This window comes from Aptenodytes forsteri, unplaced genomic scaffold (genome assembly GCF_000699145.1).
Source record: "Aptenodytes forsteri isolate BGI_AS27 unplaced genomic scaffold, ASM69914v1 Scaffold336, whole genome shotgun sequence".
Taxonomy (NCBI): domain Eukaryota; kingdom Metazoa; phylum Chordata; class Aves; order Sphenisciformes; family Spheniscidae; genus Aptenodytes; species Aptenodytes forsteri.
The window spans coordinates 4,382,954-4,399,412 of record NW_008794911.1 but is presented as its reverse complement, the minus strand read 5'-3'; the positions used below and the strand labels follow the sequence as shown (position 1 = coordinate 4,399,412).

General features: G+C 36.1%; 1 protein-coding gene across 1 annotated transcript in view; it reads left to right on the top strand.

Moving 5' to 3' along the window:
- LOC103895609 overlaps window positions 1-16,459 on the top strand; it is a 33,892-nt gene that overhangs the window by 1,498 nt on the left and 15,935 nt on the right. The window contains exon 2 of the mRNA XM_009275254.1: window positions 152-392. Coding sequence (XP_009273529.1) covers window positions 152-392 — 241 coding nt within the window. The remainder of the gene's footprint in view (window positions 1-151; window positions 393-16,459) is intronic.

Genomic DNA, 16,459 nt, shown 5'->3' with positions numbered 1-16,459 from the left:
ATGATTCTATGATTCTATGATTCTATGATTCTATGACACGCCAAAATTAATAGCTGTAATCTTGCAACCTTTTATAAAGGATTTAAATTTCAAAAGTGAAAGTTATTTGTAAAGTTTTTGTATGTTTTTCTCATACTCTGCCCTGCTTTAGTTTTACTATTGCACAGCAGCCCTCAATGCAGCTCTTTGAAATAAAGAAGAGTGAAAAATCACCGTACACCAGGAGCGACACTGAGGAGCTGACGAATTTCCATGCTGCAGGCATTGGGCAGCCTAATCCTGCTTCTGCCGAAGACAAAAAGGGTTTTGCCACCGGTGTCACTGGCAGCAAGATCAAGCTGCTCGTGGCAGCAAGGTTTCACAAACCAGCTAGGTGGTATGATAAAGACTCTGTGACACAATGATCTTACTGTACTTAGCAGGGACAAAAAAACCCACTCAATTTAATGTACCAAACCATTTCAGCCACTATTTTTGCCTTTTGCTGTCGCACAGGTCTTCTGGAAATTATTTAAAATAATGTATAAATATTAAATACAAAATGTCAATTTTACATCCTGCTGATTTCAGCTGAAGTTCTACGTAAGGAACAAAAAAACCCACCATAAAATCTAATCAATAATGTCAAAATACACAGCCAAATAATTGACCTTCTATGTGCTGACCAGTAGTCTTGACAATACTTGTTTCAAACAACACAAGTTAGGAGTAATTGCAAAAGGAACAATCTTTCTATAATCAAACCAATGTAGGGACATTGTTGGTGGCTTACAGCACCTTTAGGGAGGCACTGACTCTTCTTCCTACTTTTGTATAAATGCGGAGGCATAAGCATGACCCTGTCTTATTCTTGCTCCGTTGGAGAGGTTACACAGAGGGTAGGGGTGCTGGGCTCCCAGAAGCAGTTTCCTACGAGACTGGATCTCGCATGCATTTGCAGCAGCATTGCTGTGTAAGGGCTAGTCACAGTCACAGTCTGGCCCATATAATCCATTAACCCAACCAGAGATCAATTCCTGGAAGAAGTCTATCCCATTTTTTAAGAATTACTTTGTCGCCAGCATTGTAAATCTAGCAATAAACTGTTGCGAAACTCTATCCTCTTTCACATTTAAAAGAGCTTTGCAGAAAATGGGTCTTGGAGGATAGGGAGACACAGGGACATCTGTATCCACGTATTTCAAAGAGGAGCTTTTCTACCTGGGACTAAGAACACATTTTTGTATTTTTGAATGTTTATGTAACTAGTATATTTTTAGAATATTATTTTTACCATTATTGCGATAAACCATAGCTTTGTGTTGTCACTTCCAAAAAATATAGGCAGGAATATCTTTGTCATAGTTACATATTATCATCAGACATACATATTTATAACTCTCCATTTCCTTGAATGTTCCACATAAATAGATGCTCAGTGCTTGTCATGTTACATGTCTTGCAGATAGCAAGAACAAAAGAAAAACAACAAAGAAACAATACCAAAAATAATTTTTAAAAATCTAAGCTGAAAACGTAAAAGATAAATGTTCAGGCATTCACTGGTAACAACCACAAATTTGCAGGCAGTGAAACTGAGCTCTGTTTTGCTTTCCTCACGCTTATGAATGCAATATGATAGATGTCATGTGAATGGGGAGAAAATGATTTAAATCTAATATTATTCTTTGTGTAAGTGTATTTCATATTGATAGACTAATTAAAAAAACAGTCACCTTTACCTTTATAATAAAGTTCTAGCATGCAGGAGCTCTAGTGAGAAACTAACCTTAATTTCTTTGCCCCAGTCACATGAACCTGGTCAGGGTCACCAACAGTTATATATACCCTGTCATATGGCACAAGGGTCAGTATCTACTAATTCCAGTGGCTACTGTTACAATATTCAACCACCAAAAGTTTCAGATCACAAGTTGAAAGTTTGAGACATTTATGAGTGAGAACAGAGACTCCTAATTTAAAACGTGTGTGACCTCAATATAGCATTTGGGGGTTCAGAATGTTCTTATGTACTTTGCCTAATACTGCAGTTTTACAATTCTCCCTCACTTCCAGCCGTAAAACTATGGATTGATTTACCTTATCTGTAAATTATGAAGAATAGATCTCTGAAAAAAAGCAAATTTCCATGACTATTTGAACCAGTAACAGGCAAAACAGTTTTCCTTAATGCAAAAGCAGAATAAAAAGAACCTGCGTCTAACCCTTAATTCCAGCTGTAATTTAAGCATTTTTCACAAATGTGTATATTTTTCAGAAAGTACTATAAATCAGAATGATTCTGTACTTGTCAATGATAACTCTGTTTCTGTAAAATAATCTTATAATGGGACACCAGAATAATCTATCTTAATCAAAGACAGATTTATATCCATACAGTCCAGTTATTCACAGACTGTAACAAAACATATAAAAATGTAGATCTGACATCATTGTAAGCCTTGCATGCACAATTGCCTTCTTCACAATGAAAAACTATCACCTCCTCCTGCTCCCATTGAAATCAGGGACACGTTCCCATTTACATCACTCGCGACTGGATGAGAGATCAAAACTAGTGTCCAGCTTTTGAAAACTCCTTAAAAACAGGTATCGTATGTATCTGACAACTCTGATTGTTCCACAACTTATTGGAAATATCACTTTTTTCTTCATAATTAGCCCAAGGAATTAAAACAAAACTCAGTAAAGTATGGACATGCACAGTATTTTCCATAATTTCCATAATTTCATCCACAAGTTTTTCCATAATTACAGCTCAGAGTACAAGAATCCAACTCAGAAACCTGGTGCATCTAACAATTTTCATTAGGAAATTACTTAATAAATGGCAGTATAAAATAGGAATGGAAGACCTGCACGCTGTGATATATTTCATTTTCTCTGGTGGGAATTAGTATGTTACTGATGAGTGATATTTGGAGCAAAATCTTTATTTAATCATGTTAACTCTTTCTGAAGCCAGAACTCAGGGCACCTACAATAACTACAAAAACTGTGTAATCAAACATAACCAAATCTTCAGCGCTTATACAGCCAAAATATCCATTATTTACATGACGATTTTGCCTATGGCTCTCACTCATAATGTTTCAGCAGCTCTTTTGATAGGAGCAATATTAATAAATGAACTGACGATGAAATCATTAAAGAAACAAAGTAACATATTTTTAATAGTCTGCAAAAGTTTAATGCAGATAACTTAGTTACCTAGTTATGTTTTTATATCAATGTCAATGAAATTTCCAAATAGTAAGGTAGTCAAGAGAAACTTGAATTCTTTATATGGATTCTGCTTCAGATAACAACAGTCACATTTTATTCGAAGTATAGAAAACAACAATAAAGTTTTAGTGAGACAGAACAGTGCAATAACTCAAGAAAATTAATGCCACGAGCAGTTTTTCCTCTCTTTTTGACTGCAATGGTCAACAAAATAAATGAAGAACAACAAGAGAGAATCAATGCAAAGGCCTAGAGAGTAACTCCCATTTTTTAAACTATTAATTTTGTGCCTGGTGTCAAAGGCAGTGACAGTAAGCACTGAATAAATACAAAACTTCTTTGGGATTGCCGTTTTTTTCAAGATGAAAAATGCACTGGCTTGGAATGTTTATTTGAACCAGCTGTATGGTATTACTATAGAGAGTCAGGAAGTTAATATATTCTTTGGAAGTCCAGTATCATAGTAAGTTATTCTAGCAGCCATAGTAAATGAGCAGAGGACATGCAATATGATTTGGCAGCCCAAGAGCAGACACTGCATATGCTCCTGAATTCAAGCTACACAGCAGCTGTAAGTTACCAGCACTGGGCCTTGCTCATAACTAGAAGAGTAACTGGTAGAAAGAGGGCAGAATCAGAATTAATATCAACATTTCCTAGTACACGTGATGGGACTGATCCTCTCTGAAATTAACAGAACAAAATCTTCTGACTGAAATCTCTCATGTGACAGGATCAGGCTCATCACGTACTACACCTCTTTTCGTTCATTATAGTATTTTATTCTGGGCATTTGTCTCCTATGATTTATGCAGCCATGTCCTCATTGCTATAGTGCTGGTGATACAGCAACATGTTGTGATATGAAGCACTGGAAAATCAAAGAAATCTCTATTTTGCCAGAAATTTCCATGGCAAGCTGATGTGCACAGGTTGTAGGGAAGGAAGGGTATATATTCAGATATTCTGGTTAAGAACAGCCATGAAATCTGTTTATATTCTGAATCTCTCTCATAAAACTATTAATGGTGAAATCCTTCATACCACTACAATCAATCTCCCTGTAACTATTTAATAGCTATGCTGAGGCAAATGAAATTATTCTCGTTATCAGGGATAAAATACAACACATTTTGCAATCTATCAAGTTTCTGTTCACCCCCAGCCATGAAATCTGTTTATATTCTGAATCTCTCTCATAAAACTATTAATGGTGAAATCCTTCATACCACTACAATCAATCTCCCTGTAACTATTTAATAGCTATGCTGAGGCAAATGAAATTATTCTCGTTATCAGGGATAAAATACAACACATTTTGCAATCTATCAAGTAGAAGATCACTTACTTGTACTATTACTGTCTAAAGATGAACTTCAGTAATATTAATTTTATGATATGAAGTTTAAAGTAAATTAATTTAAAGTTAGGGCTGAATTTCAAGGCTAAGATGTATATTTTTATGGCAAGACAATGCAGGAATGTAAGTTATGACACTGCAACATCTAGGAATAATAGGGTAAGTTAAAGTTACCATAACAGATGTTTTGATTTTAAGTCTGCATTCCCTTACTCTGGCTAATGTTGTCACAATCTTCTGGTTGCCTAAATATGGATTATTGTTATCAGCTATATCCCATCATCCTTAGGCAACTGTCCCAAATAGGAAAAGAGAAACTTTCTTTGAGTGACAGATGCAGAATAGTGACAGATGCACAATTCACCATCTTTTATCCTCTGTCTGCCATGTAAAATACAATGTGGAACAGTTCTGGAACACTTTTTCTTTGTAGACAAGGACAAAAGCCTCTTCCAGAAAATACCACTTTTACCTAACTTTTTTGCCTTCATAGAGCAATACAGATGTTAAAAATTAACTGAAATCTTAGAACGTGTAAAGAATTTGTCTGAATTTATTTATGCTTAAAAATGGTTTATGCTTTAAGCTACTATATCTCCACTTTCTTTAAATTACATAAATAATTTCTTTTCCAAAATATGAACAGAGGCATATCATAGTTTAGTTAATTTAAGTAGTCTATCCATTGAATATAGAAAAATACCAAACTAAGTTATTCACTGGTGTAATTGGCACAGCTACATAGATCCCAACAGGGCCTTACCAGCTTGTGCTAGGAGATACTTTGGCCCATAATATTAGTCTAATACATTGTCCTGTAAATAATAGATTAAGGGAACAAGTACTCTGGTATATGCTTACATTTTAAAGCACATATTATCTACTTGATAGAACAACTCTTTTTAAGTTAATCGGGTATTTTACTATACTCACAGACTATTTAAAAACTGTACTAGATAACACTCTTTTGGGTCCAGTACAGGATATTCTAAATTCTGCCTTTTTTTTTTTCCCCCAGAGGACTGTAATGTAATGATAATATATCAACTTAAATAATTAAATTAGACTACTGCCATAAAATGCATGCGTGACTCCATTTCTACATGCAAAATCCTTATGGCATTTTTCCAGTAGAATGTGGCACAGTGATCCTAGTGATGTGGGTGGATGGTGGGAAGCACAAAGCAGGACCCTACCTCCAAGCCTGAGCAGTGTGACTCACCCAGCCTAATCAGCTCCATAACTTGCATGGCGTGAACAGCTTTTTGCATTGGGAAGTTCCAACACTAGCAAACCTAACAGGTTGCTCAACCCCAGCATTGTTCCTTTCTCCTCTGACTCCTGTTCTTCATAGCCACATTCAAGAAATCTTGGACTTTCTGCCAAATGATGGTCTCCAGTTTTAACCTGCCCCAAGAGATGCAGGGGAAATCAGACCAATCCTACTATTAATTGGGGTTTTTTTGTGCTTAGAGTCAGGCCAGTGGCTGGGAAATGAAGGTCACAGTGAAACAGGGCAGAGGGAAAAGGTTTCTGACAGTTTTCCCTAACACTGGGAGAACTCCACAGATGAATGCGCTCTTTTCAGTCTCATCATACAGCACAAGAGAGAAAATCTTCTACCATAGAACCTCCCAGGGCTTCCAGCCCCTCAGATGGGCTCTGCCTCAGAGAGGATGCCTTGACAGGAACAGATGTGATAACAAATGACCTTTAGAATTGCACCCTGAGAGCTGTTGACCGTTTCCTGAAAGCTGTTCATCCTCCTGAGCTCCTGGCTTTAGTTTGGAAACCTTGAGATCCTGGCATACAACTAAAAAGGGTCAACAACAAGAAAAATAGAGCATAAGACTTAGAACCAAAAGAAAGCGGGGGCAAAACCAGAGTACATACATGTTTTAAGAGTCTTCCTCTGGTTTTAAAGACAAAAATCATCAATCTAAATGCAGTGCCAAAACTCAGTATTATCTTCATCCCCAAATCAAGGACGAAATTCTGACATGAACAAAAGTCCATCAAATGATAATACAATAAAAATTGGGTTCAAAGCTATTTAATTTTTATTCCAATCCAAATTACATCAAATGTATAATATTAGGTAATGTAATATTTGTATATTCATGTGGGTGTGCTCAGATTTGCTGCGCAACATACAAAACCGTCTTTCCCAATGACAGCTTACAGGGCAAGTGGTGCACACAGAAAGCAGTGCACCTAGGAGTCCAGAGGAGAGGCTGTGGATGCAGAAGTGTGTCCACAAGTGTGAGAGAGGAAGATGGGAGGTTGTTTATTTGTTCCTCTTGGACTTCACCAACTACCCTGAAAACTTTCTCAGCACTGACTTGTTGTAAAGCTCCTTGAAATCAAGACTATGACCATATCCCATGACTAGCATGGAGCAAAAGTCACATTTCACCCATATGCTCACTTAGGTTTATGTTGATGACTTCAGGCTGTCTCAACTAAGTCTTCTCGGAAAAAAAAGGTCTGAAAGAATAACAACATACTCACTGGCATTCCATTTTTAAGGCAAGTTTGGGAAAAAAAATGGCCCTGCTTATACAATGATATGCTACATCTCATTCATTGCCTGTGAGAGGCAGAGAAGAGAAAAAGGGGAGGGGGAAGCAGGAGATGGAATGAGACAGAAAGCAGAAGCAGAAACAAAGACGCAGTATCTGGAGACAAAACGAGAGGAGGGATGACATCGGGGAATGTGCAGAACATCCCTCTTCCTACATTTGTTAAAACTAAACACGCACACAAACTATAATGCTGAAATGAAAAACACAGGCGGGCTTATTTGGTTTTATCCTTTCAAGCAGTGAAATGATTTTCTCTATGATTTTTTCCCTGTCAATTCCTGTCCTTTCCTTGCAACGCCTTCTCCTTTCTCACTTGTCTTTTCTCCTTTTTTTTTTTAATGCCATCTCGCTTTGTTCCTTTTTCTTTGCTTCTGTCTGCTTCTTTCTTCCTCTTCCTTTCTTCTCTTTCTCTCCCTTGTCTTTTTTGTCTTGCTTTTGCTCTCCCCTGTGTTCCCTGAGCACATGAAGAACATGAGCACAAATAGTGGAAAAGCATTTTTTTCCTGATGCTCCTTTTCTATCCCCATGTGGTTTTGACTGCTGTAGCTCTGTTAGGTTTTAAATACACATGGGGAAGCCACTTGTACTCCCATGTGTTTTAGAACTATCTACAGTAGCACACTGCAGGAAAAACATGTGGGAAGGGAATGTGTCGGAAAAGTTGCTTGTACTCCCTCCAACACGTGGGCCACATTTAACAAGGTCAAGGGACAAGTGTGGCTCACAGGCATTAGTTTGACTGGTACTATAAAAAGGATCACGCATTCTTCTTTCTTCTACCTGCACACACTTTGCAGTTAATCACTCACCAAAACACAGCTTACGGAGTTTCAATTGATCTACTTCTATTTTTAGGCTAGACGATCAGCTTAACGTATTTTAGGAACAGATTATCATATCTTTTTTCCTGATTTGACGATTCCAAGATAATGAAGGATATAAATGTAACAAGAGGAAACCTTTTTTTTTCCTTTGTCTTCCCTCCTGCATGAGAGCATCATGCATGCTGTGACTGAGCAGACAAGGGTATGCCTGTTAAGCTGGCTGGCTGTTCCTAAGGCAGAGGAACTTTCTGCCGAAGGGTCCCTTCTGAACTTTCCTGCTACGAGACCAAATTCACACAAAATGTCTGTGAACTGTTGGTTCATGTTATGCACATTTTGACACCTTTCAGCTGGCTTTCACAGATTTTCAAAGCACCTGTTCCAATACAACCTGTCTTTTTGGCAGCAACCAGTACCAGTAAGCCCCTGATTTTCTTTCCTTCTTCACTCAACCATTTCTAACAATGTACATGTCAAAAAATATAACGAAGTGAAAGGAGGCAAATGCTGTCCAGCTCTCCTAGATATCGCACCACACTTCCTGCAGAAAAAAAAAATTGTTTGCATTGTTACACAGAGTAACTAAACTGTTCTTGCCTGTCACTCACTTCTGAGGGGAAAGGTCCAGCTAACTTGCTAACTTGCAAGTGGGCTGTTTGCCATGTGAACAGATGGGCACGGCATTCGACAGCCAAGAAATGATGGATCAAATTTTGAAATTTGTTGCTCACTCTCCATTCCAATAGTTCCTAATTGGCCTCAATGGAACTTTATTGCTGTAAAAATGGTATAATGACAACAACATTTGAGTGAACAAATACACGTCTCATCCAGGTGCTGCAAGCAGGCTTCCTGGCTGACAAAATCAGAACGACGTCGTCAGTGAATGTCTGTTACACGCTTACGTAGCTCTCTAAGGTTAACATGTTCCTATGTGAGCATACAGTGGAGTCGAAGCATCTAATGCTTATTTTGAATGGTGGTCTAAGATAAAGTCTTTTGTCTGAAAAGATCCTTTTAATAAATATAACCCTTTAAACAAAGAATGAGTTCACTTACGTCTTGTAATAAGCATAAGGCAAGAGGAGGTAAGACCTTTTTTCAATGATGCACTGTTTATAATATATTGTCTAATATTGTTATCACCTATATAACAAATATTATTCACGATTTAACATAGCGAATTGACCAAAATTAAATTATATTTGACTGCTACTAATAATCAATAAAATAAACCTTCTTTTAGAAGAACATTATTTCCCAGCTTTCTAAGAGCTGCTATGGCAATATACATTCACCTCAAATTCCTGTGTACTCAGTGAAAATATAGGATGTGAAAACAATGTAGATTTATTCTTGCATCTCATTGATGCACTTATTTAGTTCTGGGTTTGTATCATCAGCAATTTGAATTATTACTGAAGAAAAAGTGTTCACTTTACCTACGAAATATAGGCTTCTCACACTTCTTCATATTGGCTGCACATAGCTTTCTAATTTTAACTCTGTCTTTCTGTTATCATTTTGACTATATCAACGTTGTGTTATGTTAACTAATACCAGCAATTGCAAGCCAGGATCTTAACACTTTGTTTATACTGTAATGGGAATTTCTTGCCTTGTGCCTCTTTCTTGTATACATTTTGACAGGTTACTGATGCATTTGCAAAAATAGTTGAAGAGTTCCATGAGTGCATCGGTAAGAAGTGATGATGATCATAATTAGTGCTACCTTTAGAAATAAATTGTATTTTTAATAAAATTGCACATACAGTAAAAGTAGATAAAATATTTTATAAGCATCTACACAAAACATTTCATTAATTATCTGAGGGGAAAAAAAGCAATTTGCCAGCCTTCCAATTTTTCTCCACCACCTCAGGCCCAGTGCTATTTGGCATGGGCAGATTAGGGTAGCTGACGATTCCTATTGATTTAAATGTCGTGCTAGGAAGCCTAAATCCCCAAGAGCAATAGAATCTCCCCTATCACTATCCTACTGCTTATTGACCTAATTCACTAACCAACCATCAGGGTTTTCTCTCAGAACAAATAAATCTTGCATGAAACAGACAGTACGTGGACACTTGTAGTTTTCAGTGGTGTTGCCAATATAATAAATTTAGGGTCACCAAAACATTCCCCCTTGTTTTCTCAGATTGACCATAATGTCATTTGACATTTAAAAATGGGCAGAAACCATAACTGTAATTTTAAATATCAAAACTATTTCTACAATCTGAAATAAACTTGATGTCATCTAAATGATGCAGACAATTCAGCACATGTACTATTCCATGTATTTGAATGCTCTGATTTGCCTGTAAGTTATTGCTGGAACAGTTGCTGAACAGGTCTAATGGTTGCAGCATTATAACCACTAATTGAGATACTACTTAGATCCGGTGTTTACTGCTCAAAATTCTGACAATTAGTAAACTTCCTCTTTCATTAATTGAGCCAAACAAATGAAGAATGGGCCAGGGTTTGTTATGTCATTCTGAGTCTCACAGGGCAGTCTTTTAAACTAAAACTTTTCACTTGGGCTCTGCAGATGCCTGCATCTGAATGTCACTCTCAGTGATTTTACTGGGTTGAATAACATGCTTGTTTATATGTAAAAGCCAGGAGTCTAAACTTAGTGGCTCTGCAAAATGTGGTTGTCACTAGATATGAAATATGTTCACCAAAGGAGAACACAAAAATACACTGTATTACAAAAAAACCCCTCCATACTACTTTGATAGGCAGATCTGTTTCAGAGAAGAGGCCTAATTCTGCTCCCAGTAAAGTTAATTAGAGCAACAGCAAGGTCCTAAATTACTAGTCCTCTCATCAATACCAAGTTAAGCTTTTATCAATGTAATTTAAAGCAGTATTAAAAGCGATAAATGCTAATTTATAATTGTTGATATTATCAAAGCAAGATCATTTGCAACCATACGTAACTGTGCCAGATTTTTATCACATTATAAAGGTTAACACAAGTGTTACAAGAAACATCAATGAGCTACGCACACTACGTTTGCTTTTGGTTAGATAAGTATGCTTTGTAGTAGTTGATATTCCCTCTAGATAATGGATATGGGCCAGATTCTCTGCTGACACAAAGCAATATAAGTAATTTGAAGGCAGATATGCTGATTTACACTAGCTGCAGTTCTAGCCCTAATATCTTTAGATGTAATAAACTGTCTTAAATAAGTCCGTTTCCTAACTATTACTCAGCCATTCCTCACTATTGCCAAAAGGGAACTGTGAATGCCAAGGTCTGCAGGATTTTATTTATCAAAGCTTCTTTTAAGGCATCTATCATTTTGGCATGCAAGCCTTGCTTTATGACCAGAATCAAACGTTTTCATGAAACAGCAGGATTAATTCTAGCAAAAAATGCCACGTAGTGTTCCTTCTTGCTGTAATATCTGTTCCACCTCATTTTTTTTATGAAAACTGCACATTACGTTAGTAGATATAAATACTTTTGCTGCTTGGTACTGCTGAACTGTATAAATAAAATTAAAAATATTATACCATGCATCTCTTTAAATACTGGATTACTGATAACTCATTGTTTGTATTTTTGTATTTATCTACCTTGATAAGAAGCTAATTAAGTGCAGAGCTAAGCAAATCACATTTCTGTTTGTTACATAAACACAAAATTATTTTACCAATTAGGTGCTACGCTAAATAACATTTTAGTGTCCTGACATTAAACATTTGGAAACAAATAGTACCTAAAACATACAGCCTCACTTTCCTTTGAGGTTCACCTATTTTTACTTACATTTGCTGGATGTCAGCTTATAATAATTACTCTTCTATACACATCTCTAGCACTAATGTGACAGACTGTGAATGCTTCTTGACAATAGAGCATAATATCCTCCTTCCAGGCTTCCAACAGCAAGGCTACAATCTTACCATCAAGTATATAAACATGTAAAAGGGCTTACTTAAAACATTGACAAATTTCAAATGTATTTGGTTTACTGTTTAAAAGCACATACAGATTAGACATTTCTCAATAAACCTAAAAAGTAAGGCTAAATGTCAAGGACTTTGGGTACTATGTGTGAGGTCTGTATCTGAGTGCTGCCTGAGCAGCATGAACAGTAGGTACAACTTTGGAGTATCTGTAAACGGTATCAGGTCATTTGGAAAGTAGCAAAAATTTCCGTTTAAAATCTACTACCAATAAATGTTGCTCACAAAGAGAGAATACCAATATAATCACTAACAAGCATTTCCTAGCATTTTTGTGAGTATGACAAACTATGTTCATCTGTGACACGGGACTAGACATGGAATTACAGTAGCAGTTCCACTAAAGCAGCAGGAATCTTTGTATTTCTCCATCTGACATTAAAGGCAGCATCTTTTATGTAGGCCTCATTTATAAATCCCCATGAATTTAGTCAGACACCAGAGTTTTATCTTAAGAAAGAGCAAACACATTAGGAACTTTATTTCTCTGCGAAAGAGAATGACTGAAAATTCAGTAAATACAGGAATTTCACTTAATTAGAAGGACTTTAAAATATGTTAAAATGCACAAAAAGACAAAGCTGCTGTTCCTGAGGATGTACCATCTAGTACATCACAGTGAGGCTTGCTCACATGCCTAAATCCTTACATCTTTTTATTACTCATTTTTTTGTGTGCTCTTAGACATAAAGTGTACAAATTCTCCCTGTGATTTTTTTATTTGACAAGAAATAATAAAATATAAATTCAAATAAATTTTTTAAACTTTTGATCTGATATATGTTTTAGTAAAATAAGGGGAAAATGGAACTTTTATAATATGTAAGATTTTCCCAAATTGTTAAAAATCAGAGAAGCGATGATGTTTTAAAGAAGTGGTACTTCTCTAGTTGCCTCTATTCTTGAGTACTTAAATAAGGACTGAAATATTAATAGCTTAAAAGTGTATAATTTAAATGTGAAAGACCTAAGTTTTTTTAAATTTTTTTTTTACAGCCTAAGAATATGTGGCTCTTTTCATGTATGAGGGGAAAATCAGAAGATTTTAAGTTTTGACAAATAGAAGCTAAAAACAAGTCAGAATAAAGCTAATCAAAAGGTAAAGAGATAAGTCCTTCTTTTTTAATAAATTAATGTCACTTAATTCCAAAAATACTACCTAGTAGCAAAAATGTTTTTCAGGTTAAACTTAGAATACAAAATATTAAATACCTAATCAAAAATGTATTCAGCTACTGTAAGTTTTGCCTTACTGAAATAAATCAAGTGCTTTCACATATTTGATTAAAAAGCTAATTTCCTGAACCGCTAATCAGAACTATTTGTGAGCAAACACAGTATGTTTTATTGAATAATCCTTGTCTGTAGCCAAACAATGCATTTATTGAAATTAATACATACCGAAAAATTCTGGAAGTATAAACTATTTTTTAAAATATGTGACAAGTACTGCACTTTCACCAGATATGAGGACAAGAATCGTACCAAATAAATAATTGACATCATGGCTTGGTTCAAGGCAGTATTTTATTTACTGTAATTGCACTTTTGTGCCTGTGACATGAGAGAAATTTTCTGGGCCGTTCAGGCTATGCAGACTCCTTTTCTTTGATGCTATGGTCATTTCAGTGACTGATACTGGAGTATCAAGTTTTTTCTTCAGCAATAAATAAATTTTGTAGAAAATAGTTACTTATTCTTTACTGTTTTTATCAGCTTCAAACATTTTATTCAGTAAAATATATTATATAATAAAGAAGACCCAATACTGACTTAAAAGAAAGGTTCTAGGGGTATTTCATTAATGTGTGGATGAAACTCTTGAACTCAGTAATAATTTTGCAAAAAATCAACACTAGAATATCACCTTAAATTACTATCTTTTAACTCGGTGAAGAGAAACACACAGAAGAAAAAATGCTAATCTGAGACTTCTCAGAAATACTTATGCCGACTCTTAAATTTTATGAATTAGTCCTCTGGACGCGCTAAGTGACTTCCCTTCATTTTTAACAGTTGCATTGTTTTGTTTTGACTAACAAAGCGCAAGCTGTAAAAAATAGTAGCCTGCATGGACCGAAGTAATTTGTTTCCCCGATTAATTAACATTCAGCTAGCAATGCATTTCCTTCATCATTTCTTTATTCAATATACAGTTTAGCTTCCTCTTGGAAATTGCAATGAACAGGGTTTTAAAATGTGTATACACTATGCACAAGTAGTAAAATATGATAGCAATCTGACAGTCTGAATCCATCTCGTCCTTTTGGAGGGAAAAAGAGAAAGAAAAAAAGTCAGGCTGAGAGGTTGGGTAGAGGAATTGAAAATATAAATTTTGTGATGAAAACTAGTTAAACTTACCTGTACCATATAATCTTGCAATGAATCTTTAGCAGTTGTTTTGCCTTTAAAGCTAGATTTTAATTTATAGATTTCAATATGCTATAAACAATAAGGGGATGTTGAAGAATAAATTTCTGTAATGTGCCATCATGGCATATGTGTACATTTCTAACTTTTTCGGGGTGACTATCCTTTTTTCTAGCCTTGGTCTCTTCACCTTTGCAATTCTACAGCTCAGAGCTTTGTCCTCTCCTCCATTTTATGGTTTTTCTTCTCCTCCATTTTATGCTGTCTTTTCTTAGGTATCGTGTCTATATTTGACAACCATACCAAAAGATAGAGAAAGCCTTATTTTGTCAACCCACCTGTCTGTTGCCATGCCTTTCTTGTTTCTGGCAAAATAAAAATTACCAGGACTTCTGTCAGCCGGAGCTCTGAAGCTCAGAGTTCATCAATTTAGTGGTTTAATGCCAAAGTATCAGGCCAGTGATATTACTTCAGATCACACACCAAAACTCTAAGTGATCGTTCTTCACAGCATCGTGAGGCCTAATATTGTACATACGCAGTGTGTTAGAATTAAGGGCCTGATCCTGCAGCCAGCGTGATTTTCCTTTTCAACTCAGCTTGGGCATAACTGAGACCTAGATATACAAAAGCATTTTTTTACAACACAGTGACCAGACAACCCACGGCGCCAGGAAACTGAGAAGGCAGAACCACCCCATCGCCCGTGCTCTGCATCCGTACTGAAGGAGACGCACCCGCTGCTAAGTGGGCAGCTGGGTTTGCATAAAAGAACTATATTAATATCACAAAAAGTAAAAAGGAAAAAAAAATCCAGTGATGATCTCAAATGTAGTGTGATTCAAATAAACATATAGTGTGATGCAGTGAGATGTGATAAAGTCTAATCTTACTGTTCTTACTGCGACAAAACTTGAACTGGCCTCCAAAGCCAGACTGAGCTCTTAGATGACTGACTGTAATTAGTGAGAGCTATGGATACAGATACAAAATTCCTAACAGCTTTTTGATTAAATCAGCTACCAGTCAATTACCGTGAATAGTGCAGATGAAATGAAATGTGTTTGTTGAAAGCTCTTGCCTAGTAAGAAGTCTAGCCCTCTGACAGCACCGTCAACCTGCAAAGGGATGGCAGCACAGGTCGGCAGATGATCAGAAGAGCAGACTATACTCGCTATTTTAAATTAAGTTACTCTGGAGTATTCTACTTTATATGTACTGCTATCTGACCTGCTCTTATTAGCAACACTATTCAAGACAAGAAACATTAAAAAATTGAGAGGGAAAAATGTTCTGCTCTGTTTTTCTATTATTTTACATATTTGGCAATAATTTGCAAAGTCGGTTGGTTTTGCACTTTGTGTTGTCTGATATGTATCTGTAGTGTGAAAAAAAGGACTATCTTTTTGACATTATATAGATGTTATTTTAAAATCATGAATCTGGCAGAGGACTTTAGCTTTTACTCTTTTTTTTTAGGCTAAGCAGCTTTCAACATTGAATTTCCCTTTAAGAAATGTTCAGTGGAAATGTTTGTTCAATAAAGAAGGCCAGATTACACAGTAATGTTCTTCTCCACTCAGAATAGCCATGCGCAAAGAAGGTGGTATCTAAAACATTTTGCATACTTCAACTCCAAAGGTTGTGTACATCATAATACATGTGACATAGTAAGGCCTTTACGTACGTTTTATTAGTTCAGTCCTAATTTGGTCCTTAGCTGAGATAGAAACACACACCATTTCACTGTTTACTTGTAAAATATTAACTTTCAGGTTTTTTGGGGACTATGGCAATGTTTCAGTATGTAAAAAATAAAATGTTAACGCAACAGGTTAACGCCTCGCATTAGGAATTTATTAGCTTAACATGGAGATGTTTTCAGATAGCATTTGTACGTCCTTACTAAATCACCAGTGAGGGCTGTATTGTCTATCTGTCACTATTTCACGTATGTCAAAATGTGCAAAGCCTCTACCAAAATGCTACAGCAATCTCAGTTACAAAATTATTTCGATTCTAAGCTCGCATTTCAGCTGGCCATAACCACAGGTGAAAAAAAAGTGGTTTGATACGCAGATCTGTAACCACGGGGGGGGGGGGGGGGG